Source organism: Symphodus melops (assembly GCF_947650265.1).
Source record: "Symphodus melops genome assembly, chromosome: 8".
In the NCBI taxonomy this organism is placed as follows: Eukaryota; Metazoa; Chordata; class Actinopteri; order Labriformes; family Labridae; genus Symphodus; species Symphodus melops.
Genome location: NC_136698.1, coordinates 25036459 through 25064207, shown reverse-complemented (window position 1 = coordinate 25064207; position 27749 = coordinate 25036459). Strand labels below are relative to the sequence as shown.

The window sequence follows — 27749 nt, the reverse complement described above, 5'->3', positions numbered from 1 at the left end:
AAACCTGCTTAAATTCATACATTTAAAATTGCAAACAATTTAAAATGGTTCCACTCAGACAAAGCAGAAAACCGTGGACGTGAGATGATTAATTTTGTGATATTATTTTAATACTTCACCCAAATTATTACAAAATTAATATCTTGAACACCAAGTGCATCCAGGAAAGAAGTGGCAGCAATTTATCATCTTTCAATTTTTTATTATTATTTTATTGTACGGATCACAGAGGGGAAACTGTGTGTTTACACTCTCGTGAACATGCAACACACACATAGGCACATGTACAAACAAGATCCCATGGACTGACGGAGAGGGGTCAGATTCAGTGCCTTGCTCAGGGGCAGGAAGTGGTCTGTCACCTCTACCAGACAAATTTCAATATTTGGTCCACACCGGTACTCGAACCAGCAACCCTCCGCTTCCCAACCCAAGTCCCTACGGACTGAGCTACTGCCACCTCTCCCAATGTCCTTGTAAGAAGTGTAGTACAAAGTGTTCACATGTAATACCTCAGATAATTTGGCCACTCATTAACTTCATGCTTTGTGGTTTTCTTACAGGAGCCAAGCGGCAGACTTCTATGCAGAACATCAGTCAAAGCCGTTCTTTAAGTGAGTGTGTGTAAATGATTAGCCAGACTTGAGCAGGTGTGAGCAAACAGAGCACAATGCTAGTATCCAGTCCCCATCATTAACAGAGACATGTGCATTATGACATTGTGATGACATTTAAACACATTTATCACTGCTGACATACAACAGGTAGTAATTCCACTCATATGGATGAATTACTCCATTATTGCTCCATTTGGCAGTAACCTGGTGCAGTTTCTGTCCTCGGGCCCTGTGGTTGCCATGGAGCTGATGGGTGATGAGGCCATGTCTATCTGGAGGAAGCTCCTGGGACCTGCAGACTCCACTGTGGCGCGGAAGGAGGCGCCTCTGAGTGTCCGTGCCCAGTTTGGAACAGATGGCATCAAAAATGTCGGACACGGTTCTGACTCAGTTGCTGCAGCAGCAAGAGTAAGAAAATGGAGCCAGCCTATTATCCTCAGTCATGTTTATACACATTCTTACATCCCATGCTTCACCATCAAAGAGGGATTTTGAATGATAGTCTGTTTTATTTTGTTTCACAAGGAACTTGAATATTTTTTCCCATCTACAATTGGCCATGGTCCCTCAAATACAGCCATCTACACAGACTGCACATGCTGCATCATCAAACCTCACGCCATATCAGAAGGTAAGATCAGTCTACAAATATCAATATTATCAATACATCTAGTCCTCTGTAATGATCTGTAGTTTTGCTGATAGATCTGCAGATTTTGGCTGATGTCCCCAAATGTAAACCTTTTTTAACAGACTATAAAAGACAGAAAACTATGCTTTCGATGATTTAAAGAAGGGTGTAATTCCACAGTTTGTCCAGCAGGGTGCCCACCTTTCCAAAAGTTGACGACACTCCTGGTATTTTCTGCAGAGAATCATCCATGGAGCAGATGGTGGTTTGAAATGTGATTGGTTGACATAATGTAGTATAGTAACAGAAGAACTCTTTAATACAGTTATTAGTTCAAGAGTAAGATAGAAGCCGCGTCAGAGAAACATTTCCAGAGTGACACCTGTGGGAAAAAGAATTAGAAAGAGTCTGTTTTCCAGCACAGCTCAAAATTCACATCCGACCAAATATTGATAATTGGTGGGAAATCACCATTTCTAAATTGATATAGGCTTTGAACTTAAAAATGTGATATCATTTGAAATAGTCTATTGTAACTATTAGAGGCTCTGATCCTAGCCTTTTCAGTCTCTTGATACATGTACAGATCATGCAGACAGTTGAAGAGACTTGTACAATTGTTGCTCCCTTTCCACTCACTGGCAATGTGTTTGTGTCACAAAGAGGCACAACATGGTTTCCAAATGTGGCTTTGGATTTTTCCAAATCCCTGCACTGATCCTTCTTGGTGGAGCATGCCTCTAGAGCTCTGACCTGTGAAATGTGAAATTCTCTGGACAGAGCTGTACACACAGAGAAAGTTGTTGACTGGGGAGCGTCCTGCTCTGGTTGTCCTGGACAGATAAGCTCAAAGGCTGTTTACTTAAGAAACAAGAACACTATGGTCCCCAATAAATTACATTAATTGCTCTTCCTGATTAGATTTTAAAATAGTCATTTGATACGATCTGATTCAGAAGAGGTTCATGTGGTACATAGTGTTTTTCAGGTTTCTTTTTAGGTCTCGATAGGAGCATGTCTTGTAATGCTGATACTCTGTTGATACTCTGTCTTGTGCTACCATCTGGTTAACATTTGAATGTGTTTAATACTTTGCCTCAGGTGGACATGCCCATTAGCCTCAGCTGCACTTTGTTGTTTTGTTCCTAACATGCTAAACCCTGATGGTTACTTGCACCAGCATGTTAGAATTGACATAATGAAAATGTCATAATGCCACTTAACCATAATTTGTATAAAGTGAGTGGGCATTGAGTTTAACATTTTGTTTTGGGCCACCTTGGTTTTGGCTCTATATGTTTGGACAAGAGTAGATACACTTTGGCACATCTCTGTGCCGGTTGATTGACAGGTCCATGTGGTCCCAACTCGTCAATCTCAGTGAACCCTAAAGCTGCATTGTTGTCTATCATTCTCTTAATCAGACCACATTTCACTAAATAAACTATATTTATGTTAGACTTAAGTACCATCAGTCCTCCTTATGCGACATGTCGAGTCGCCCCCTGCTGGCATGACGCATTTCTGCATTAGCTTTATCATGACACCAAGAAGCTGTCCAACCTTTTAAGTATTTTTTAAATTTATTTTTGGGCAATCAGGTTGTGTCTTTATTAGAGAGACAGGACAGTGGATAGAGAACGGAATCAGGGAGGGAGGGAGAAAGAGAGAGTGGGAAAGAGGTGTGGGAAAGGAGTCACAGGTCAGGATTGAACCCAGGCAGTCAAACTGTTATCTCAAACTATTTGCATAGCAGTACCCCTATCCAAACGTTTTATATACATCAGGCCGAACAAGCCTTACGTGTTGCTCGATTTGTTATTGACATTTTAGACATTTTTAATTGAGAGATTGTGGCTGGCAGTGAGTTTACAAAGGTGACATCAGAAAGGAAGCAACATGCTTAAATGACTCAGCAGAAAAAAGTGCATTGATACAATGAGGTTAAGGATATTTTGTCCCCATTGCCATGGCAGGGAATTCTGACATTTTGTTAAAATAATAAGAACTGTGTGAGAAGTAGACGTGTGAGGACTTATCTTTTATAACTTTTTATCACACCTTAATGAAAATAAAGCGGTCTCATCTGTTGTTACAGCAATAACCAGTTAAACTGTCTGCCGTGAGAATGCTCTCTAAGAGAAGAACCGTTAAAGACAACAACCTTAGTTTAGACATGTTTAGATTTGCTGCAGGGCAAACTTGAGCAACTGTGGACTAACAATGAGCTGCAGAATCAAAGTCCTCCCAAACGTCAACGCATTTTGATGAATGTATGATCTCTACTCTTGGGTCAATTTTTGTCTTCCTTAGATGATGATGAGTTTTTTAGTTCTCCCCTCAGATGTTTGTATTCTCTTATTAGGATAACATAAATGTTTAAACGTTTTTAGATAAGGTTATAACTGAGTGTTCATGGCCACACACAGTCAGAACACAGATTTCTGTCTGTGCTCTCTCTCTCTCTCCGGTCTAACAGATTTGACCAAAATGAGTATGACAAAAACGTCATTCTACGAACATACATTTTAAAGTTTCTTTCTTCTGATAGAGATGAATATAATCTGGTTTCTCAAACTGATCAGAAAGTAATTTTTTTTAGGATTGAAATGAGAAGGACTGATAAATTTAATAGGTTGCACTGTTGTAATGTTTGTTTGGTTTTTCCCCCCCACTTTTTATGCTGAATAACATTATATTAATAGTTATAGTAGTGGTATCTCACAGCAGTAGTCTCTCCTGTATTATTGTATGTTTTCTGACAACTCTCTTAACACAGTTCCTGCACAACCATCTTCAGATGTTCCAATGGTAAAGAGATGGCCTTTCGTTTACCAAAATGTCATTGAAGTCCTGCCAAACTAAATAGATTTTTAATTCCATTTGGGGTGGCTAACTAGATGTATTTTAGTCAACCAGAACTTGTCTGAATAGTTGGTCACAAGTTGCAGGCGTTTTGAGCGCCTGGCCTCCAGCCATACATCTGCCAGACTCAGCTGATTGTCCATCCACTTTGAAATCAAAGCCTGAAAGGAAGTCCAAACACGAACTAAAAAGGCTACATAAAAACTAAAAGCAATGATAACATGTCTGTGTTTGTATTGTTTTGTTTTCTGCCTGATTACAAGGACGTTAATTTGTATAGTTTAAAGTGTCAAAGATTGCTCTTATTATAGTTCTGTCACTGTTTGGATGCAACATCAAAATATTTGTCTTTATACATGAAGGAGTTTGGCCAACTGAGCCTCGACTTGATATGACAGTCAGTCCATGCTGGCATTGATTTCCATTGAGGATCGCTTATGAGGCCAAATTATGCTGCAGCTACGTGTTCAGGGCACAGCCAATCACAGAGATGACAAAGGACGTTGTGACTGAAAATGCACACAGACATGACTGGAATAGAGAAGCTACTGTTGCCAGGCACCCAGAATAGGATCTCCTAGCAACAGCCCCAGCTGCTTTTGGGAGCTGTGTTGAGTGTGTACCTATCTGAGACTGCAGACTGCAGCCTGGGGAGGTCACAGAGGACTCGGGAGGTGGTTACTTACCTAATGCATGAGAAAATGAGCTGAGACGGAACTATTACACAAATAAAAGACGTATTTATCATGACGTGCTGTAACACCAAACTGAAAAACAACATTTCCCTCCGCATTATTTCAAAGACATTGAGAATGTAGACCAGTAGTGTCCCGCCTGGCGAGTACACGACGGGCTGCTTTTATCAGGATAGCAGACTGAGATTATGAGACTGGCGCCCTCTTTCAATTACATGTGTCTGCAGCGGTCTGACCTTCACTGTCACTGGTGCACCTTTTGTCCTTGTGTCTGCCATTTCTACAAGGATGTACAGCCACAGTGACTGTATCTGTATCTCACTTTCTGAAGTGATGATTGTGTGGACAAATATAATAGACGGGAAAAGCGTAAGACAGTCTCAGTGTTTAGTCGCCAAAGGAGATACTGCAATCTGAGGTCATTGTAACATTTGATGGAGTTTATGTCACAATAGGAACACATTCAGTGATAATATCGATAGCTGTCCAATATTAATATGAGATGTGTGTTGTTGCTTTGATCTTGTGACTCCTATTACAGAACTGATTAGGTCATTGTCACATTCAAGAATGTAATACACGGTCAGATACTAGAGCTCCGCTGTTATATCACTTTTCTGAGTTTGCATTATCACAGGTATATTGGTGTTTAGTTTGCCACAATGTGCTGTACTTCATTGTTCTTACAAACTATTTGTTTTAGAATGATACATCTGTTATTTTATCATTTAAAACGTGTTTATATTAAACAATACATCGATCCGGGCACTGGTAGACAAGCGGTTAATCTGGCTAATGCGCCCCAGGTACGGAGGCTTAGACCTTGAGTTCAGGCGGCCCTGGTTCAAATCCCTGGCTTCTTTCTCGCATGCTGTTCCCAGCTCTCTCTCTCTCTCTCTCTCTGTAGTTTCTGTTTTATATCTCTTGTCCTATCTCTTAAATAAAGTCATAAAAAGCCCAAAAATAAATCTTTACAAAAACAAAACAATGCATCTTTTAGATAAGATAGGCGTAGGAAAGGAATAAATCCTTCAAAAATGCAGATAAACTCCTGTGCAGTCGGTACCAAGTCATGAGAATGTTCGATGTAATTTAGACACAGTGCATGAGTTTGCCTGCCAGTTTTGATGATTGAAAACAGTCTTTCTTTTTTTGCTGTGGTATCAAAACAGATATTGATATTACTTGATTTTATCTGAAAACGTTTGATTTATATTCAGTGCAGACTTTTCAAAAAAGTGGAGATTGCCTCTCTTTCTTTCACTAAATACAAAGCATTAGTAGTTTTCACACGGATTACTTTGAATGACCAATAGTGGGGGCATCCACACGTTACTTGAAACCAGATCAGAAAATAATCCTACTTAGCACCATGGTTTCTGTATTTGGTGAACTTTTTCTGAAGCAGTTAATCATCTCAATCCAACATCTTCAAAACAAAAACCATGACAACATTTAGAAACAGACTATACAGCAGAATATGCTTAAACTGTATCTGACATTATTAAACCGTGTTATTTGTTAAAGATAGCCTTTTTTGCTTCTGTTGGTGGTCAAAAAGCAGAAAAGGTTCCTTATTGTTGCCCATCATATCAGTTACTAAATTGAATTTGCGTGCTCTTAGATCAGCCTTGGTCTCAAATATATGTGTGCAATCTAAATGGTCAAGCTGTGATGCATTAGCTCAAAAACAGCCAGCAGACATGATCAACATTCATGTGTTTACAGGTCTCACTGGGAAGATCCTGAACTCCATATCTGCTGCTGGATTTGAAATTTCAGCCCTGCAGATGGTAAATGTTTACCTTTGTCTTTTGTTTTTTCAAAATGTACATTCATGATTTGTGAATTGAAGCTGCTTTATTCTTTTACTATATTAATGAAACATTTCACTGAGTGTGTCCGTATACAAATCGTTGATTTACGCGTGTTACTTATATGAGCACTGTATCCACGGTCTCATCCAATCTGACATCATAATTGAAAAGTGAGCGTAACAGCTGCAGACAGTGACCTCTTACAATCCATTTGTTTGCCACATGAGACGTGATGCATTCTGGGTAATAGGACAAAAATCGATCAGTGGGGGTCTCATCACTGTAACCACAGACTGTGAAGTTCATTTATACAAATACAATATGTGCATTCATGCTGTGCCTTTGTTTTGATTGATTGAATGAATTCATATCCTTGAAATTCTTACATTAGTGTTTAATTTTGGTCGTGGATCTGTTGTTGTATTTCAGAGCAACAGATTAAGTGAGGAATTTCAGTTTGACTAGGTAAACCTGTATTTCATCACAGATGTTTCCTTCATACAGTTCAACGTTGACAGGGCAAACGCAGAGGAGTTCTATGAGGTCTACAAAGGTGTCGTCACAGAGTATACTGTGAGTATAAACACTACACTGTTGTGCCATCATCGCAGGTACCTGTATCAAAGCTCTGTCAGGTTGTTACTTTAGCTGATAAGAACACAAACACTGCATAATCTTTTGTTAACATCTAGGAAAGTGTCTGAACCTCACAGATTATGTTCAGGAGTTTGGAGACGAGTTGTTGTGTATTTACATTGGTCTCTCCCTGCAGAGTATTGTGACTGAGCTGTGTTCTGGACCCTGCATGGTTCTGGAGATCACTGGCACTGACGCACCCAAGACTTTCAGAGACTTCTGTGGGCCTGCAGATCCAGTGAGTCAAACATATGAAATACGTTCATTATTATCCACTAACTAAAAGCCTATCAAACAAAAAAAATGCCAAACATGTAATGAAAATCTGATAATGATTACGGTACCCATCCATCATTCTCCAGTTTAACAAATGCCAAAGAACGGTTTAGAGAAATGCCATGTTCTTGAACAACTCAAAAATTCCATTAAGTTCTGTACATGTAGCACAGTCTGATAAACCAGCCCAACATTATGATCTGAGGTGTTTCTCTCTTTAAACTGTTTCGATTTGATGGATTGATCATTTTATGGAATTATAAAATGTCGCCTCAAACTCGACAACACCAGCCAGGGCTTTAAAAAGGAACGTGTTTGCAGTCATATTATACTTAATAAGATAAAGAAAAAAATATTTAAAAAAAATCAACTTTATGGGATAATAAAATTAATTAACTCAATTAATACCTTATAAAACACCATGAATGTACCAGGACTCTTGGATCACTTAAACTTCTATGATTGTGTTAAAGATGTATTTACATGAAGACATAGGAAACTCCAAATTTATGTTCGTAGGATTTCAAAGACACTAGTTACATGTTGTGCAACAAGAGCTCCACCTCCTAAGAGTTATTCTAATATTTGGACCAACACATTTTGCTTGCACTCTAAAAATAAATCGATATTTGCCCTGCAGTTTGTTGTTAGCAGTAGTTTTTATGTTTTAAGCCAAGGTGGTCACAGTTTCTGTTTGAAGTCATTCCACTTCATATTCACCATAATGTCAATAGGATGACTGAACAGATTATCTTGCAAAACACGAATCTCTACTGAGGTGCAAAAAAAATCACGTTGGCCTTTTTTAAGAAGGAGGACATCATTTCACTGGAACTGTTTACATAGAATAACACTTAAAGAAAACGTCATACTTATTTCTGTTTAAATGGATCATTGCTAAAGTAACAATTTCCACATTGCACTTTAGTAAAAGTTTTTCTGTAATTAATCAACCAATCAGCCTATCCCCTTTAGGTATATACTTATTTCTTTAAGTACATTTTGTAAAGTTGAATGTTATTTGTGTTTCTTCTCCGTCTTTTGCTTGCTCCACTTTTTATAAAATGTGTGATAAACAGGCTGTTAGGAGGTTTTTCCTTTGTGACATCACAAAGGGCAGTAACCCCTCCTCCAGGTGGATGACACTCGTACAGCTAGGTGTTTGTTCTGCCCTATTAGTCTGCCTTTCCATTGTAGACAATAGAACAGAGATCAAGAAAAGGCAGAGCAACCCGGACCCTTCAATAGAGAGGGGGCGTGGTCAGACACCGCCCATTTACATATTTAAAGCTACAGACACAGAAACAGCCTGTTCTGAGGAGGGCTGAAATAGAGGGGTTTATAGACATGATCAAATACTTCACACACATGTTTTGAGGAGCTCTAAAACTTTTCCTTAAGTACATTTGGATTATCAACTTGGGTTGAAAAGAAATATAATGTATGTGACCTTAAAGGATCTATGTTTCTACTTTTCCTTAAGTACATTTATAGAGCACTCATTTTACTTCTACTTTAAGTGAAAATGAATCAGAATAACCGCACATGGAGCCAGTGCAGCAAGTTTTGTTGAGCTCTCTCTGTCTTCTTTTTTTCTTACATAAACGTTGTGAGTTGAGTTTTTACGATGTGATCTCAACCTGGGATCCATCTGCTGAGAGAGAAGTCATTAAACCTGGCAGCTAGAGCCTGGGGAGACTGACTGAGGAGAACTTTATTTTTAATATAAACTGACCTCAATATTTGGCTTCAAGCTGTGATTGGTCCAAATCACATCAAAAGTAAACCACACCTGTTGTTTTTAAAGAGCCCCAAATCAGACAAGATACGTTTGGGATGAACTGGATGATATTGTGTTGGCTGTTTATTAGTGCATATTGAAAATATTGGGAACCTCAATAAATTTGGAAAGGATAAACCCATGAAATAAACTTTAGTGTGTGTGTGTGTGTGAGATGTGGGTGTTATGGAACCAGTACTGCAGGGCTTAGCTGGTGTGTGATATGAAATCTAATCGCTGTTTAGTTTCCATAAAAATCAGACTCTACACAACTTCACAATTCTTCGAGTTCAGATTTGAATCATCTTTAAAATATTTCAGCATTTTTTTAGTTTTGCATCATGTTCCTTTAACTAAAGCAATTGTTTTTCATGCATTCTGCTAATAAATCCTCTGACAACATGTAACTGCATTTGTAGCCCCAGAGAATGAAACACTGTTAGTGAAATGACTAATGGTTTCCACGTCACATGACACAACCAGAGCTCACTGATGCCAAAATAACTGAGCCCTTTCAGCCGCACTCTGTTGTTGAGATCTGCTTCTCGTTCAATGTATTACCACTTACAGTCCATTTGTGCACAAATGTTTGTTGTAATGACATGTTTTATGTTAGTTTGTTCTACATTATTCAGTTGGCTTGGGTGGCATGTCAAAGGTGTAAATCCTCAGTCCTAAAGTTTATTCTGTTCAGTCCTCATATATAACTTTTCATGATGTTTTTATGATTAACAGTATTAACATTCAAACATACAAAGTTGTGAGATTGCCTCATTGCATAAGTTAAGAGGTGCTGCTGGTGTGACAGAATACAAATGTCCAATTCTTTGGCCTGTTTTGTCACTCTGTGTTTTCTCACTGTATTTGTGACTTAATACTTTTAAGAATTTTAACTCCCACAAACAGAAAAGTTCAGCTTTTAGTCCAATCAAACTCTATCAGTGCTGTCTTTGTTGTAGTTTGCAAAAAAACACCAACAAATTTGTAAGAACCAGACGTTTTTAAGAAATTTTAATTTACCCTTAAAGTGCCAACAAGAAAACAATCAAAGTGAAAATTGTCCTGAACTCATTTCTATTCATTTTGTTCTCGTATAAATCGCTAATGTGAAAAGTCTATCTTTGAAAAATATACAAAAAGGACTCAAAGATCTCCCTCCTCTCCTCTTATGTGTATTCATGTCACTGGAAACTGAGGCTTTTACTGTATTCTCAGTGATTTGACTTTAATCTCAATATTTGAACTTCATTCACAAAGTCCCCCAAAAACGGTACTGATCTGTGGCTCCTGTTTCATGTTTCTTCTGACATTTCAAGGTTTTTTGGACTTAACGTCTTCAAAAAAAAGCCACATTGAGAAAATCTTCCTCCTTTCTCTTTTCTTCTCACGCCTGACCCGAACACTCTTCCTCAGCTGATGCCTCTGTGGCTTCTTTGATTGCTTCAGATCAGTGACTAAACACGAGGTCAAACAGTTTCATCACACCCTGACCTCAGACTCACCTTAGTGTTGTCCGACAAATAACTGGAACAGCCCCACCCCTACTCCTCAGTGCAGCTCAACTCATTTGATACTTAAGAAAAGAAAAGTCACAGCAGCACTGATACATGTCTTTGATCGGTCTGTGTTGGGAGTTGCTGATAAGTTCACCGGCAGTGTGTGTAACATTGTGCTGAGTACAAAAGTACACTACATTTTGAGAGTGGAAAGAAATTCCAGGCGTCATTATCAAGCTGACAGAGTGGACTGGACAAACAGACTGTATGAAGAGGTCAGAAAAATCTATTAATAGTTAAAGGCCAGTTATATGTGCTATGAAGAAGGTATTGATTCATTCCAATTGACCAGAGACTGATCCATAAACAGCACAGATCTGTGTGTACACACACATGACTGTGCGGCTCCATGCAGTCACTTCAATCACACTTTATCATATTAGACACTTTGGACTTCTTTAACTAGGCGTCATATATCTGTCCATAAAGCTTCCTCATGCATTCACACCTCTGCACCCTCAGCTGCCTGGCATTGCTCTCACTCAGTCATGAGATTATGCTCTGTCTTGTGACGTGTCCTGATATCAGAGTGGACACACACATCGACTGTCTGTCAGTCAGTCCTGATCCCTCTCTCTCTCTACACTCTGAGTGTTTTATGATTTCATGAGGATGAGACAATCCTCCTAATCCTTCATGGAATTTGACTTTTGACTTTACGTTTTTGATTCAAATGGTTTAAAATGCGTTTAAGTGAATCCTGTGAATTGAAAAGTAATGTTGTCATTTTAATAATATATACGACCGTTTGACGATACCAGATATTAAAACGTTCTTATTTTTAATTATCAAAAAATGCAAGCAAACTCATGCACACTGTCTAAATTTCACGGATAGGATGGCAACATTAAAATGTTTTTGCAATTAAGGCATTATTGATATATATATTATTAATTTTAGTTAAGGCAGTGATCTCTTTCTGTCACTCGCAGCAACGTTTGGGAGCAAACAAAAATGATGAGTGAAGATCTTCTGTTTTTACTTTTTGACACTATTGATCATTAAATTACCTCACTTGTGTCTAAGCAGCACTAAAACAGAGAATGTAAAATAGAATGATTTTGATAACAATGTGTTTAAAATGAGTTAAGAAACGTACGTGTACCACAGCCTTTTCTGTTTCTGAATATTCCCCTTCAATGTCAACAACTAGTCACCAGTTATTTTGTTAATCACAGTATGGTCGGATCAATTCAAACATGAATATAAATTATTTTCATTTATTAGCTGCTCGTGTACAAATGTCATCTTTCCTGGGAGAAAGGTCAAAACAGGAATATTTTGAGAGTCATAGTAGTCATCTTACTGCTGCTGTTGGACTATTCAGTTTCATGCAGATAACAAAAAGCTGTGAGGTGTGGAAGTTAAGGGAAGGAGGATGTTCTGCTTTGTTTTATCTGGCTGTAACCAAAATGGAGCTGCAGGCTACATGTAAGACCTGTTATAGCCTTTTTTTTTCTTTGAACATGAACAACAGCACGGTTGGATTGAAGACAATTTATGAATATTTTTCATTTTGAAAAGTGTCAGTATCAGATTGTCATTCTTACGCCTATATTTTTTTTTACTGTTGGAGCAAACGCTTCCCCTTTAAATGAGCAGGCTAATAAATCACTGCTGCCCCTTTGCTACACATCAACACTGTGTGGTGGTCACAACATGCTGTGGAGCCTCACGTTGTCTTAAAATAGAGGATGAGTGGAAGAGATGATCAAACGGGCCGGAGCGTCTGGTTACACAGGGCCAAGAAACTCTCCATGCATCATGCTGGTTAAAAATACGCTCCTGCGATTGATTTTTGACCCGTCTGTGTAATGCTTTTGTGGAGAAAGATATCAGCTGTCCCAGGTGGCCACAAAGCTAAATTTAGTTCACTATGTTCCCATCAAAGAACTCATCTGAGTGAAGAGAAATGAAGCTGGATTTACCCTCAGTACACTTAAGTTAAGGGGCTTTTGTAGACCTTAAAGTTTGCTGATACAAAGTCAAAAGTTTTGATGAGATATTTAAGTTTTTCCTGTCAACCAGAGTGAGACGACACTAAGAGAAACAATGACTACTGTCAAAGAAACTATGAATAATTTCACAGTCCTTTTATTTTTGCTTTGAAAACCTAATATACAAAAGTTGGCCATGTTCAAAGGTTGATTTATTCTTGTTATCTTTATGTGAAGTAAGATGAAAGTCCACATGTGAAAAAATAGTAGTAGCAGTAGCACTAGTGGCAGTAATAAAACAATAAAATGTAAGATGTTTTTTTACAACAAAGTCTGACATAGATTATGAGGTGATTAGATTAGATTTGCACCTGTTGTTGTTGTTTGTGTGTAGAATGAAGGCACTCAGGCTGTGTTGTAGAAAATAGATGTTAAAAACAGTCTGAGCCTGTAACAAGAGCCCAGGAGGTCTGAGACACTACTTCTGTCATAATGAGAAGGCACCACAGATGGATGGTTTTGGGCTCTTTTGGTTTATCTGGAAGTGAACAAGTGTTACAAAAGACAAGTGAAAACCAAGTGATTGTTTGAGCCTTTTAAAGGAGAATTTATGTCTCTGTTGGGACAGACAATAAAGTATATCAGTCCATCTATCTAGACCTTAAAGAAGTGATATTCTAAAAAGTAACACATTTGTCAAAGTAGAGACAGAAAATATTTAGTTTTATAATTGTTTTAATAAAATGCAATTGTCCTTTTGAAGGTTAAACACCTTAAATGTGAAGAATATCATAAACATGAGCTTCCATGTTGTAATCCAGAGCAAATGAGTTCCATTCAAAGGCATTATTACCTCTAATAAAATGAAACGTCGTGCAGATATGTAAGCCAAACTTTGAAATAGTTAACATGAGATCATTCTTTAAACTGTCCAAACCTTTGGTTCAGACTGAAAACGTGTGATTCTAGTCTCAGGGGGAAATGAGGGCGAGATGCACGATCATTCTAAAAAATGCAACCAGATTTGTAATTATACAAAGCTTGATGTAAATAGGTAAAGTATCCCTTTAAACTCTGTCAGTATTTATTGCGATTATGTTTGCATCGAGAGGCGACCGCCAGTGAGTGTTGAAATGAAGTCAGTGCAGACGTACAAAAGCAAATTGAGTGTGGATACAAAAGACCTGGAAGTCTCACCATTATTAAAATACTCATTTTTACAGCAAAAGTTTAAAGCTTGGTACACACAATGATTTTCTGAGTAGCTCATGTTATTGGCTGATCTGAGTGACAGGCAGTCACGTTGTAGCTGTTTGCAAGGAGCCCTAAGGCCCACCTCAGCTCAACCTCTTTCAGTGCTTTCACGTTTGCACACACATCTCTTTTGTCTTTTGTAGATATAGAAACAATGAGTCCGCTCTTTCACCTGCTCTTTCAAAAAAGTGTCTTGAGACAACATTTGTTTTGGATTGGCACTATACAAAGATTGATTGATTGGACTCCCAAGCTGAGCTGCATGTTGGAACACAAACTGCCAAAGTTTCACCAGCCTGCCCCCGAGGTTTTCTGCCTGAAGTTACAGAGAGCTGACTCTAGAATATATGGGGAGTGCATGTATGAAAACAGCGTTTGTCTGTTACTAGTCTGACCTAAAGTTAGTGTGAAACAGCATTGAAAACATGGTGAAATCTTAAGGAACCAATTTGCTGAGGTCACTTTAGGTGTATTCAAACCTGAGATGATTGATGCTTTGTCAGCTAGTTGGTTTGGGGTGGTATGAACGCTCAAACAAACTCTGGTCCACTTGAAAACGGTGGCCTACATTCACTTCCTAGTGCGCGAGAATCAGGGAGGATGAGAGTACAATTAAAATCAAAGCAGTGCATTGTGGGATGAATTTGCCCATCTGTGTCAATTAGGTTTGCCGAGCGTGGCTAATGTTAGCATTGCTAACAATACCAGCCTTCAGTCCTTCTTATAGGTGAACGTTGATATGTCTGTGCTGAATGTGGTTACTCATTGCTTTGATCGATTCGCCACCTTACACAGCAGACGTTTAACTTGATCTTCATTTTTAGTTTAAATTCTGCTAAACTACGTGGCGCTATAGGATGCCATATTTCCACTGTCCTGTTGATTACTTTCAGGGTTATAGTGCAGCACAAGGCTGAATGGCAGCAGCCACTGACCGGAGCTACAACCATAACTTATGACAGGTGGCTAAGTCCACAACATATGTCAGGCTTTCATGCGCCTGACAAAGTGCAGTGAGAAAGAAAACTGAACCCAATGAAAAATACAGCAATGTTGCAACTTCCCCCCTAAATCGCACCGAGTCTACCAGACTTCATTACATGAAATCAACCTTAGACCAGAAGCATGTTTTACACTGTCTATAGTTAGCAAGCACAGTCTAATCACAGTTTAATTTGAATCTCCTGCTTCTGCTGGTCTCTTAACTGTCATTATCAGTGATGTTGATTTAGACTCTTTGAGCTCTCTGGCCACCAGATGTTCAGCGATAGATTTATTATCACTGTGATGTTGTGGAGCTGCTTGAGCAATTTAATTTAAGAAAAACGATCAAAGTTTTAGTGGTGACGTTATCATTGTCACTGGTCATTTTATAGAATGAAATGGCCATGAGCATAGAGCAGTGGATTGTTTGTTTGTCTCGTTCTTCATGGGACTGAAGCCAACATCGGTAGAGGAAGAAAACTACAGAAAGATTAACTGACTGAGGATAAAAGAATTCTTTGCTCTCTGTAACAGTATTAGTTCCTCATGAGTGACCTGCTGTCAGAGTTTAATTTGATTTTAATGAATCCCACTGCGAGCTGGACTTATGTTCGTGTTATGAACATTTGGCTTCTGTGGACGGTAACGGCCGGGGCAGAGCGACCTGCTGGCAAACATGACTATCCGGAAAATCCAAAAGTCTCACGTCTGCTCCTTCATGTACCGCTAACCGTCCAAATGTTCAGTGGTGAAGGAGACACTGGAGCAAGTTCTTCTACTGTGGAGAACATTTTGTTATCATTTTATAGTAAAAAATTCCTCTGAAGCTAATCTCAAAGAATCCGTCCTTAGCTACATTCATCTTCAAAATGTAGTTTCCAGCATCCTTGAACATTGTAACAATTGATTTTCTTTCATGACTGATGAACATTGTGTCCTGCAGTCATTCGAACCAGGAGACTTGTTTCTCTAAGCTGTTTGTCTGACCAGACAATGAACGTCTTTGGAGGGTGAGGTCAGGTTGGTTAATGACCTTGAAAACTCGTTCCTGCTTTTGTGTTACACTCTCATAAACCACTGGAGGATAAAGACGTTGTCATAGAAAATGTTTTCCTGCTGTTAAATGTGGCACTGAACAAACCTCAAGAGCTTTTATGTGAATGAATCTGGAACTTGGTAAATGTTTGACAGTAAGATGCAGAAAGGTTTGAGGTGAGTGATTAGTTCTCTTTAAAACTAACTACTTGAAAATGTACAAAATCCCTCAAAATGTGGAAAGTATGACTGAAGTACTTCATGTCCTGTAGTGTGTGCTATCTTTTCAAGTTGCTGGTCGTCAGGGTGAGGTAATTTCTGACAAGCCGCCCCTCCCCAGGGGGCCGAGCCTGTGGGAGGGTTGCATTTCCTGGAGGTACCGAGCAGCGAAGGGCAAGAAAGCCTGGCTGTGACCTTGGGCGTGTCAGATAAGAAAGAAAATAGACACTCGTGATAAAAGTGCTGCGTGGAGAAAAAAAACAAAGGAGAACTCAGTGCGTCTGTGATTCATATTCTGTGTGCAGTGTTGAGAAAACTTTATTGACACTTTATTGTGGCACACCTTTTTTATTGGAGCATTAATTTTACAGGTCTTTATGGAGTACTTTATTCTGCACGATTGTATTTTACAACTCGAAAATTGTTATCTAAATTCTCCTTAAATCATTTTTTCGGCTCGTTGACAGAAAATAAGAATGGTGGATGTTCATGAGTTAGGATTTTATTTTTGTTTATTTTTCACCTTATCGTTTGGTAAATTAAAGAATAAGAACGAGTTCAGAATCATAAACTTATCTTACTTAATATTCACTGTTTGAGGGTGTTTTTAAAAAATCTGACAAAGATAAAATGTCGTAATATACAGATTTAACTGTTTAAAATGTGACCTGTTTGTATTAAAGCATCTTGTGTGCTGTCTTAAGAAGCATCATTAGTTACAAAAAAAAATCATCAAATGTAAATATTGCAATTATTTTTTTTTTTCATCTCTAAATCGTTCTTGAAGACCAAAGCAGATATTCATCTGCACATTTTGTTTGATTTTATTTTCCTGCAATAACAAGAATATTTTGCTTGTATTCTCGAGGTCCTGCCTTGTTGTTCTGTTATCTCGAGGTAACGTCGCTGGTTGGTGGTTACAAGTTACATCTCTTTAGAGCTCCAGAAATCGACTCTTTTGTTAGCAGGAAAAGCAGAGTTGTTATCCTGAAATAAGATACGTTGAAAAATGAATCTTTCACAGTTAGATTATATAAAATAACTCACTGACGCATGTCTGCTAGGTGTGATGTGCTGAGTTAAAAAGAAGCTTCAAAGCAACATGTGACCGTTCATTACATGTTTTTTTAAAACGGCGGCTGTGTCTCAGCGGTAGAGTCAGTTATCTGGGTTCGATCCCGAGCTCCCGCAGTCACATGTTGATGTTCCCTCGGGCAAGACACTGATCCCCAATTTGCACATGTGTATAAGGGATTGGTTAATACTGATGGCCACGTTACGCCTCTGACATCAGGCTGTGAATGTGGAGGTGTGACCTGCGGAGTAAAAGCACTTTAAATAGTCAGAAGACTAAACAGCGCTTTAAAAGCTTTCAGTACGTTTTTCTTAACGAGGGTTCCTTTATTTTAAAAGCTGAGTTAAACTATACATGCTGTAGTGATTCTGGTACAACGTGAAGAAAAGTATCTGTGCGTGTTGCTGTATTACAGGAAGAGCCTGTGCTTTGGTTAATATTTCTTAAATCTGACATTTTAAATGTTTAGCAATGTTAAAGTATCCCACCATTCAGTGACCAATAAGGACTGCTGAGGTGTCAGTCACATCCGTCACAGGGTCACATGTCCAGCTGCTGTGTAATCACTTTGACTGAGTGACACACAACAGAACAGGATGTTCAGTTTCTCAAAGGAACTAGACTTTGGGACTGAAAATGTTTCATGTTTTTCCCCCTTATGCTGAGTTCACGGTGTTTAATCATTTATTTTTATTTATTTTTTTTAATCAACAGGAAATTTCCCAGCACCTCCGTCCGAACACTCTGCGAGCTCTTTATGGCAAAGACAAAGTGAAGAACGCGGTCCACTGTACAGACCTCCCTGAAGACGGTGTTCTGGAGGTGGGTGGTGTCTGTCACTGACACACTGTTCTCTCCATGTACAACACACCCACATTAATTCATGTGTCGCTGCTCTGATCTTACAAATAGGTTTCCTCATTGTCTTCCTCTCCATGCATAAATAACTACCTTATACTCAGCCAAGAACAAAACCCCCAACTCTGTGAAGCCGGTCTTTAGTCGAGTCTCATGACTCCGCTCTGTGGGCCGCGGCAAAACCTTAGCTCACACTGGGTTTTCAGAGGAACAAGAAGGGCAGAGGAATTTGAAACAAAACCATTGTTTTCCCAGGGAGTGGGTCTGACCCATCGAGCGTCATTGTTCAAGAAAACTCCTGATCTGTTGGCTGGACAAATGCCTCCTTGTTAAACATTAGCCTGTGACTGACGGGAGCTGCCATTTTCCCAAGACTGGGACACAGTGGTTAATAATGGGCTTGTGCAGGGGAGAATTTACACTTTGAACTTGAACAAAGCCATTATTGGGATATCAGAGAGGACATCGATTTAAACAAGCACCCCTTCAAACTGTTTTGTCCTTTCACAGGTGCAGTATTTCTTCAAGATTCTGGACGGCTGAATGCAAAGGAGAAAACAGGTTAATCAAAGGCGGTTGTCTCATTTGTTGGTTTATTGTTTCAGCCTTATGCAGATTAAATAAAGTGACAAGAGCAGACTCCTGACAAGTGTTTTGATCTTCAACATTGATTTAAGTATTTTTCACACCAACTAAACATCTTATTACATGGGATACTGCATTGCCTCTGATAATATTCTCTAACTCTTTTTGACCAGCGACTTTGGTATTGGATTCATAACATTAAACTTTGAAAAAAAAATGTACAACTGCATAAATATAAAATTCTTCCACCATGAAAATGGCTAAAACATTCAATAGTAAGTAGCATCACAAATATGTGATGTTTCCAGCAAAAACAGATTTCAAAGCACTGAGTTGCCACTGTTTCCATGGAGGCAACAGTCGTCTAGGCTGGACCCACAAAGCTCTACACTAGGAATTAAGAATGAACAGATGTATCAAACAGAAATGTCATCAAACCATATCCTACAGCTGTGGTGAACAACAAAGAAAAGGTGAACAAATGGATCCTTCCACAACTCTGGGGAAAAAAAGAAAAAGGGACACACAGGAAAAAAAACTAAAAGAGTCCATGGAGCGCAGTCATTTACTCAAACACAGGCCTTAAAGGTTCAGAGTACCATGCTAGTATTTCAGTTAGTCGTAGCACATTAACACACTCCACACACTCACATAAACTAACACACACCTGCACACAGACACGGAGCAAACACACCTTGGACCACTAAAGCTGACAGGAGACAGAAGAGGTTACAACAGAACTGGACTACAGCACTGGACAACTCCAAAAATATATAGAGAGCACATTAGGATGAAACACTGGGGACAGAAACACAGCTCGCTACACGTCAGTAGTGGAATTGCGGTTTTACAGTAATAGATGAACACATCCCATGGCTCAAGGAATATTTTCATGTACAGTAGAATAAATATTTGCTATTGCTACTCTTGTTTTTTTTACATTCTAACCCTTGACAAAGACACAGAAAAGCTAGTGTAAAGCACACAGATTAAGTGTAGGTCCTGTATATTATGAATGTTCAAAGACTAGTGGTGTTTATCTGAACTTTTATTTCTCTCTACATTTGATTTGTTTCAAAATGAAGAGTAATGCGCATCAAGGCTGAGGTCACGAGTTGATAGTGAACTTAACGTCAAAGCGTCCTTGGTAGCGGTCTTTCTCACTGTAATCTATGTTTCCTCCGTAAACTTTGCACTCGATACGGAGCTCCTGGCCCAGGGTGAGGTTAGTGAACTGGATGGCCACCAGAGGCTGCAGGTACTGAGGGTGGAGCGCTTTGCCATAGTACGGGTAGTACTGGAGAGGGAAGCCTTCGCCCATACCGAAGTACTTGATCTCACCAATCTTGCCTTCGTCCTCCTCTTTCTACAAAAAAACAACCCATGAAATCAGATTTAAAATCTTTAACACATTAATACTCCAGAGAATCCACCAGTGTAACTTTCATGAATGATACGTCATGGTTTGATTCTGTGACGCCAAACTTGCCTTATTTTTGCAGTGGATGGGGATCAGATTGGGCTGAACCTTTCCCTGCAGAGACTCCGGAAGTGACTGATTGTTAGAAGGAACCTGAAAAGAGAGAGAGTTTTAGACAGTCAACATGGAGATTTATTTTATAGTGACTGGCTGTGGATCCAGGTTCATGCAAACACATTCAACAGGTTGAGAGTTCAGTTTATTCAGATTAAATATTAAGTTTCTTTCTATTTCTGGATCATAATAATAAACAATGTGGTTTTAGAATGACAAACAATCTTCCACAGATTTCTTGTAGGTGCCATTGAGGGTTTCATATGAAGTTCTAGCAAAGTCTAAAATAATGAACTCACATCCCACATGTTCTGAATTTAATGAGTCTCGTGACTCTCTTAGAAAGCTGCCAGTTAGCAAAACCAATCAACGACTGAAAAGAAAAACAAAGTAGAAATAATTATCCATGATTTTCTGTTTGCTAGCAATGCCTTATGGTTTATGGCTGCGTGATGAGGCAGGAAGTCGGTAGCAGACTTGTATAGCGTGTACATGTGCTGCTTATTATTACGAGGTTGTATCTGAGCTTTTATAACTGGCTAATCAAACAAAGCTCCTTCAATAATCCTGACAGATTTAGGTTCAGATGTGAGAAACATAGATTGCAGTTTGCTTTACATTGATTGTCACAAAGGGCAAGAATATTCCATTCTTTGTAAATCACTCTGACTTAAATCAGACGTTTGCAAATCTTTCAAATACTGTCCTTCTATTAACAGCTGAATCCTTTGTCTTGACTGTTTATGCTCCACTGGGTTAATTTACAGTGTGACACGCGTGCCTTTATCAGTGTGAGCACTACGATAACAAGCTACAATGTCGTAAATGTGCAGTAAAACTACCTTTGGTCTGAAGTTGACGATCCTGTTGAGCTTGACGACGATACAAGGCTTCCCGTCTTTGAAGCCGTACGTGTCATCGCTGTCTCCTGAGCAGCTACCCAGCAGGCTGCGGCTGAAGCGGCACGCTGTCTTCTGTCCGTCCTTGCCTTCCAGAGGTCCACGGTCTTTGTACGCCTGAGGAGTGTCTGCAAGCGGTACCAAAGAAGACAAGTCAGACCCCTCTACTGTATATGACTGAAGCAGTAAGTGCACACAGTCACACATTTATCACTGCTATTAATGTAAAATTCAGTGATTATAACAAGATGCATGTTTGATGGCACATTACAACAGTTGATCCCCATCAGGGATCAGCCTGAGAGTATGAGCATGATTGGTGAATACGTGCCTCCGCAGTCTTCAAACTTCATTGTGTCCATCTGACGGTTTTCATCGTATGGCTCAAGGAAGGTCTTCAAGCTGCTGACATACTTCTCATAGGACTTCTTATCAGACTTGCTGAAAGAAATTTCAGATTTCTCGGAGCGAGGGGTGTGTGATAGACCTAAAACACAGAAAATAAAATGTTTTAAGAATTTAAAACTAAAGCAGAAAACACTGATTTAAGACAGGCTGAGAAAGAAACGCGTAGAAATGTGCTCTGAGGTTGTGAAGAGGAATGTCTGACAGGAGCTGCTCTGTAGATCATGTGAGCCATTCTCTGTCTCTGCTCTATTATCTTAGGGCTACACACAATGTAGGATCTTGGGGATTTCCTCTGATGGTCTCTGTCAGCTCTTTATAGCAGTAATTTTCCACAGACCTTGTGCACAAGGCCTCAGTGAGGCGTGGCATGAAGAGAGCGTGAGATGGGTAAGAGGAGCGAAAAGGAAGCGTGACATTTTGTTAACCATTTCTTGACTCCGCTGTGGGATCTGTTTCATCCATGCTGGACTTACGAGCAACACTCGAGGCCTTTGTGTAACGACGACTAACATGTAGTCATTTGAATTTCAGTGGTGGCTTGTGAAAGTTAACCAATCCCCTGCCCCCACCCATGCACTCTCACGTGTGTCTCTTTCACAATGGAAACTTTTAGCCCCAGAGTGAGAGGCGGGCTCGAGCTCTGAAAAAAAAAAAAAAAACGGCAACCGCTGCCTGCTTCCTTTATCTTGACACTACTGGAAACTCACTTAAGCTCAAAGCGCGGTGCACTTCTTCCTCTTGCCAGACTGACTCTTAGATTGTACACAGTCGTGGACGTCTGTCAGACAAACAGGCAGTCACTATCCTGTGTACATGAAAAACAGTCGTTTACAATAGCTGCTAAAAATACCGCCAAGGCTCGGAGAGCATGTGCTGTGCAAACAAGTCCTGGCACAACAAGGTGAGGCCAGGCATTTCCAATCTGCATGGTCTCATAGCTGTGGAGGAAATTTCCAAACGCTCACAGAGTGTGACTGTGGCACAGTTGGATGTTTTCAAAAGATTATAGATTAGGATTTTTTTTCCCCAGGAGAACTAGCTTAGAGGCCTCTGAGCTGGGACTTTCTTTTCCTACAACTTGAGGCTGCCACACATTCGTACATGTGTTCGAACATAAACATGTTGACTGTTACACATTTCAATCTCACATTCAATGAGTCGAGTGTAGTCTACAGTCCGACTGTAGCCTCAGGGGGGAAACATTGACTGGATCAGACGAGTGAAGGACAAAATGGCTGAACCTATCTAAGGTCAGAAAGACTTGTGACACAGGAGCTGTGTAACAGCAGAGCCCAAAGAGTCAGCTTTAAGTACAAAAACCACAGACAGAAACATCATCAGTGTCAACTAAAACTGCTGCCTCTCAACTGTTAGAGCTCAGTGTCCTTCACCACACTCATTCTGAACAGTACAGATGAAGACGTTGGCTTTAATTACCTGGGGGGGCGACTCTGTCCTGATAGGTGGGCTTGTAGGTACTTATTGTGAGCAGCAGAGCCTGAACGGTCCCGACGAAAATTCCAGCCAAACATCCGTAGAATATGACGTAGAACAAGAGGATTTTAACTGTAGGGGGAGAGAGAGAGTTCATTAAGATCATTAATCATGTCAGATAATTACAAGTGGCAGAAGAAACTCAAAGATGAACCAGTCGTTTGAATAATCAGTTCATCTCTCTTAAACTTTTAGGTTAGCCTCTCAGGTGTTCAGAGAGTAAAAGCGTTTCCTCAGCTTCATGAACAATCAGACTGTTAATGCACTTTCACATAGATTTCAAATCAACATTTAATAATTGTTTTAAAAGGAAAGAAGTTTTTGATCGAACAGATGAAGAAAAACGGTCCTGATTTAACGACCCAACACACTTCACAAAACAAAAAGTTCTTTTCGGGACATGTTTTGATGAACGTAAGGTGAGAGTATGAATGTTTCTGTAAAACGTGCGGCCAATGATCAGAGCTTACTAATGGTCAGCGTATCACTGAATCGTTAGCATCTAATGACAGGAAAAAAGGAAAACATTTGAATATTCATTCAATGGATCATCCATGACACGACTTCCACTCGATGGTCTCTTTTGTTTTCTCATCAGGCGAGCAGTTTCAGTACACTCATGAGTCGTCCCCCCCCCACACACACACACACACACTCATTTCAAAATGAATCCAATTATGCAGCAGTCGGACGACCACGGTTCCTGTTCAACAGCATGAGTCACTGGTGGTTCCTCTCACGCAGACCCTTCCCCCGCCGAGCGCTCACTTCCAACAGGTTCTTTATAAAAACACTGTTCTCGCTCAGCTGAACAACAACGTTTCACTCTTTCTTTGCCTTTATTCACCGAGATCCGGGCACACAAACTTCAGTTCTCGGCTGCCTCTTTCCAGTCAAGTAACATAGAAAGAGATCAAACCAAACGCTTGGTTTGGTGGAACTGGAAGTTGTTCCTGTCAAGTTCCTGGATTTACAACTCTGAGATGGAAAAGTGAGGGGATGGAGATTTGAGTTTCTCCTGAAACAGCTCGAGGCGTGAGTGAGGTTATAGTGCTGCCTTATATTACACTCCTGTCAGCTAAAAATCACCTCCATCATTGCACCTCTGGGAGTCTTCAGAACACTTGATCTACCAACATGTTTTGTTAATTGATGGCAGGAGCTTAAATCTGCTTCCTTTTGTCACTTTTAAAAGAACTAAAACAGCTCGAGCACGACTTGTTCAACTCAGTTCTTCTTTCCCAGCTTCTTAGACCACAAACCCTTCCATGTTTGTCTCATCTTGGCACAAGATGCCGGCTTCGCTGTTTCTCAAAGTCAAACAGTAACATACTGTTTCTTATTGTCGGGTGTCTGAACACTAAGGCAGAGCTGAAGTATTAGTTGTTGTGGCGCCTTTGCAAAACGTCTTCCCGCTGCCAAGTGCACTTCTAAATCGACCACAGTGAAACTCGTTAGACGGGTTGACAACAGGTTCAACCCTAAAGCCTTATCTCCTGCAACAGACTATACATTGACAAGTCTGCTGTAGATTCAGCCCGATGGGCCTGCCCATCCCTGTGCCTTGTGCTTCTCTGATACTCTGAGTATTTGCATTTAAAACACAATGGGCTGGTTCAAGAGCACCAACGTCCCCTCATTTAACACTACAAGGCTGATCCCACAGCAACAAGCAATGATCACAAACAGACACTGTATGATCTTTTTAAGAATAAAAAGTTATGAAAATGAATAATACATCTGACTAGATGTGTCATCTGTGCACTCGACACGCTGTTACCAAGCGAGCTGTTGTTGAATTAGTTGCATCACATTCGTGTGATACACCTGTTGAGGGGGAGACTGTAACTGTACACTTGAGCTGACGAAATGTGAAGGATTGCAATCATGTGGTGATTTCTTAAGAAGGCATCCAAGAAATAAAGAGCTTGCAATCACAACCTGCCGTGCTCGCCAGTGAAATTTACAAGGAAAATTTGCATTTTTTTTCTCCTCGTGGCTTTAGGAAAGTCACGGAGAATGCAAAACCATTGTTTCCTCTGGTTAGGTGTGTTGCCCTGTGACTTTTCACTAAAGTGTGAAACATTTCATTTTATCTGTTTTAGAAGCACACAGGACCTTTGTGTGTGTGTGTGTGTGTCTCTAAAAAGATTCATTAACCCACTTTAACAAATATAGAGTGAGGAATGGACGTTGATGTTGTGTGAGTTCACAAGGGTGGATTTAAGTACACGACTCTAATTCTGTCGCCAGAGAAATGCCAGGTCTCAACAACTGTTGCCCAGAAATGTAAATAGCACAGAGAGAGAGAGAGAGAGAGAGAGAGAGAGAGAGTGAAAGGCAGAGTTTGAATGGTGAGAGAGAGCACCTCCCCCACCACACTGCTGCAGCATGTTGTGAAGGGGGCCATCACCACGTTCACACCTCACCGATGCCTCTTCACTTTTCTGACGTTTTTACTGAAGCCTCGTCAACGCTTTGAGCAGCTTTAAGCAGCTCTGCGGTGCTTTATCCCTGACACGCTCAGCTTCAGCCTTAAAACACCGAAACTCAACACGGAGACACACTGAAACTGAAAAACACAGCATTTCCTGTATTTTCCACAAGATGAATAGTTAGCTTCAAACGACGCCCTGTTTCATTTAAAGCCTGAACTGAGAGAGAGAGAGATGGTTTGTGAAACTCAAGGGCACAGACAGACCTGTTGCTCTCTTTTTACTTAGTGCGACATCACTCTACCTCACGATGAAGAGCAACAGGAAGCCAGTAATAGACGCGTAATAGCAGAACTACCTCACAGTCTGCCACATTAATATACACTATTAACGCGTTATGATGAACAAAAACTCAGATGTGCATCTTAAGTAGGCTACATGCAAGTTCGCTGCAAACTCGCTGTTACAAACTACCTATGATGGCGACATGTCTGTGATTTTCCACTCGGGCAAATTTTCCATGAATGAACAGTGAATTTTTGCCATGTTTTTTTCAGGAATAAGTGCTGTAAACCAACACCAAATGTCTCTTTTCTTTCGAGGGGGAAGGAAAAAAAATAGTGTGCAGAAGGAGAGAGAGAGAGAGAGAAAGAGGGGCGGCTCTTTCTTGAGACATGTGAGTCGTGATCTGCTCCAAGCACCATGTTGTGTCTGCTGGCCCAACCCGGCACACAGAAGGGAAAAAAACATGCACTTTCTCATGTGTACAACGGTTTACTGAGCTTAATTGGTCCTGTATAATAGTGTCCAGTTATCCAATCAAACCAACACCCAGTGCTGACCGCATTAGAAGAGCGTCTTAAAGTATTGAAAACAGTAGTTAAAACGATTAGATACATTAATCTTGGGTTTGTAGAGCATACCCGGGTCTGTACCCATTCAAAGGAGCCAGGGATTAGCCATTCAAGGTAATTAGCGAGAGGAATAAAATGTTCTCTTGTTTTTTTTTTCCTGCAAGGCTTAAACACAGAATAGGGGTAAAACAGTGTAGGAAAAAACCTTCAACTTCACAGCATTTAGTGTTTTTACTAGCACCAGTGGAAAGTCCTGGCCCTCCACACTCTGTCCTTCAGGATGACCTTTTCATAAAGGACGTTTATTAATGAATGGCCTGATATGGGCTACGCCTTATGAACTCATTTCCTATTGCTTTGTATAAACCATAAAACTAATAGGCTCATTAAAATCATGTCAAAATGGTGCGTTCACAGTCCCGCCAACTACAGAGGTGCATATAGCCTATAGAACGACTTAATTGATTTAATATTGTTATTTTTTTCATTAATAATACGCCTTATTGGTAGGCTACTTGATTTGACCAGCAACATGTGTTTAAGTCGAAGTCAGAGAGATTTCCCTTTTAAAACAGAGGAGTGAATTCTGATTTGAAACGCCAACTTCGCCTCCTCCATTGAAACACGAAGTCACGACGCTGCTTGTCACAGATCTAACAGGTGCTGTCTGTGCCGGAGGTAGAGAGACAGAGAGGGGGGGAAAAACAAACAAAAATATCCAGGGGGAAACTCCTGTGTTCACTTTAGTATGATTATTGAACATTATAGCTTCGTGTTTGAACAGGAGCCATCGTGTTAGTTCCGTCTAAGAAGAGGAAAAAGGGAGTACTTACACCAACTGCTGCCTGTTCGTCCTAGAAACTCCCTCTTCTCTGAATTCCACAAAAATGTCTTCCATCCGCCGTCACTGTCTTTATTTCCAGACATATTGACTCCCCCGATAGATCCCCCTTTTCTCGCCTTTTGTTCCGATTTTACCGGGTTTGTTTTTGTTGGGGGTTTTTTTTAGGTGCGGCTTGAGCTGTTAACTGTCCCCCACAGAAGAAGCGAAAGGACAGTTTCGTACCCGACTCCGCCAATTGTACCAACACACAATTTATCTCTCAGGGAAACCGGCTCCGCCTCCTAACTCCCGTCTGTTATAAGTTACCCCCGTTTGAAGAGAGGGGAGGGCTCGGGCTGGCAAATCACAACTATCCGCTGCTTTTTGCGTAACAGGACAACGAAGGGGGGGAGGCTAACAGGCTAACAGGCTACAGATCAGTTGCCACACGTTATAAATTTCCCCGCTGCCATGGCAACCAG

The 27749-nt window shown here is 40.1% G+C and overlaps 3 protein-coding genes across 4 annotated transcripts in view; 2 read left to right on the top strand and 1 right to left on the bottom strand.

Moving 5' to 3' along the window:
* Positions 1-19364, top strand: part of nme7 (NME/NM23 family member 7) — a 23196-nt gene extending 3832 nt beyond the window's left edge. The window contains exons 5-12 of the mRNA XM_079350545.1: positions 564-614; positions 818-1025; positions 1143-1248; positions 6537-6601; positions 7130-7198; positions 7398-7499; positions 18092-18199; positions 18746-19364. Of these exons, the coding sequence (XP_079206671.1) occupies positions 564-614; positions 818-1025; positions 1143-1248; positions 6537-6601; positions 7130-7198; positions 7398-7499; positions 18092-18199; positions 18746-18778 (742 nt within the window). The 3' untranslated portion in view covers positions 18779-19364. The remainder of the gene's footprint in view (positions 1-563; positions 615-817; positions 1026-1142; positions 1249-6536; positions 6602-7129; positions 7199-7397; positions 7500-18091; positions 18200-18745) is intronic.
* LOC306828231 (basic immunoglobulin-like variable motif-containing protein) overlaps positions 1-27749 on the top strand; it is a 367160-nt gene that overhangs the window by 19157 nt on the left and 320254 nt on the right. The window lies entirely within an intron of this gene.
* Positions 18812-27749, bottom strand: atp1b1a (ATPase Na+/K+ transporting subunit beta 1a). The gene is made up of 6 exons (XM_079350564.1): positions 27278-27749; positions 23099-23227; positions 21585-21740; positions 21197-21381; positions 20306-20393; positions 18812-20182 (listed from the first exon to the last, which is right to left on the bottom strand). The coding sequence occupies exons 1-6, from the start codon at positions 27369-27371 to the stop codon at positions 19929-19931; spliced, it is 906 nt and encodes a 301-aa protein (XP_079206690.1). The 5' UTR covers positions 27372-27749; the 3' UTR covers positions 18812-19928.

What these genes read in the sequence shown, in the direction of transcription:
- atp1b1a (XM_079350564.1), bottom strand. Translation starts at nt 27,371, where the DNA reads ATGTCTGGAAATAAAGACAGTGACGGCGGATGGAAGACATTTTTGTGG. An exon ending in GGACAGAGTCGCCCCCCCAG is followed by an intron (nt 21,741 to 23,098) that starts GTAATTAAAGCC and finishes TCTGTGTTTTAG; the next exon opens with GTCTATCACACACCCCTCGC. An exon ending in GAAGTTTGAAGACTGCGGAG is followed by an intron (nt 21,382 to 21,584) that starts GCACGTATTCAC and finishes TACCGCTTGCAG; the next exon opens with ACACTCCTCAGGCGTACAAA.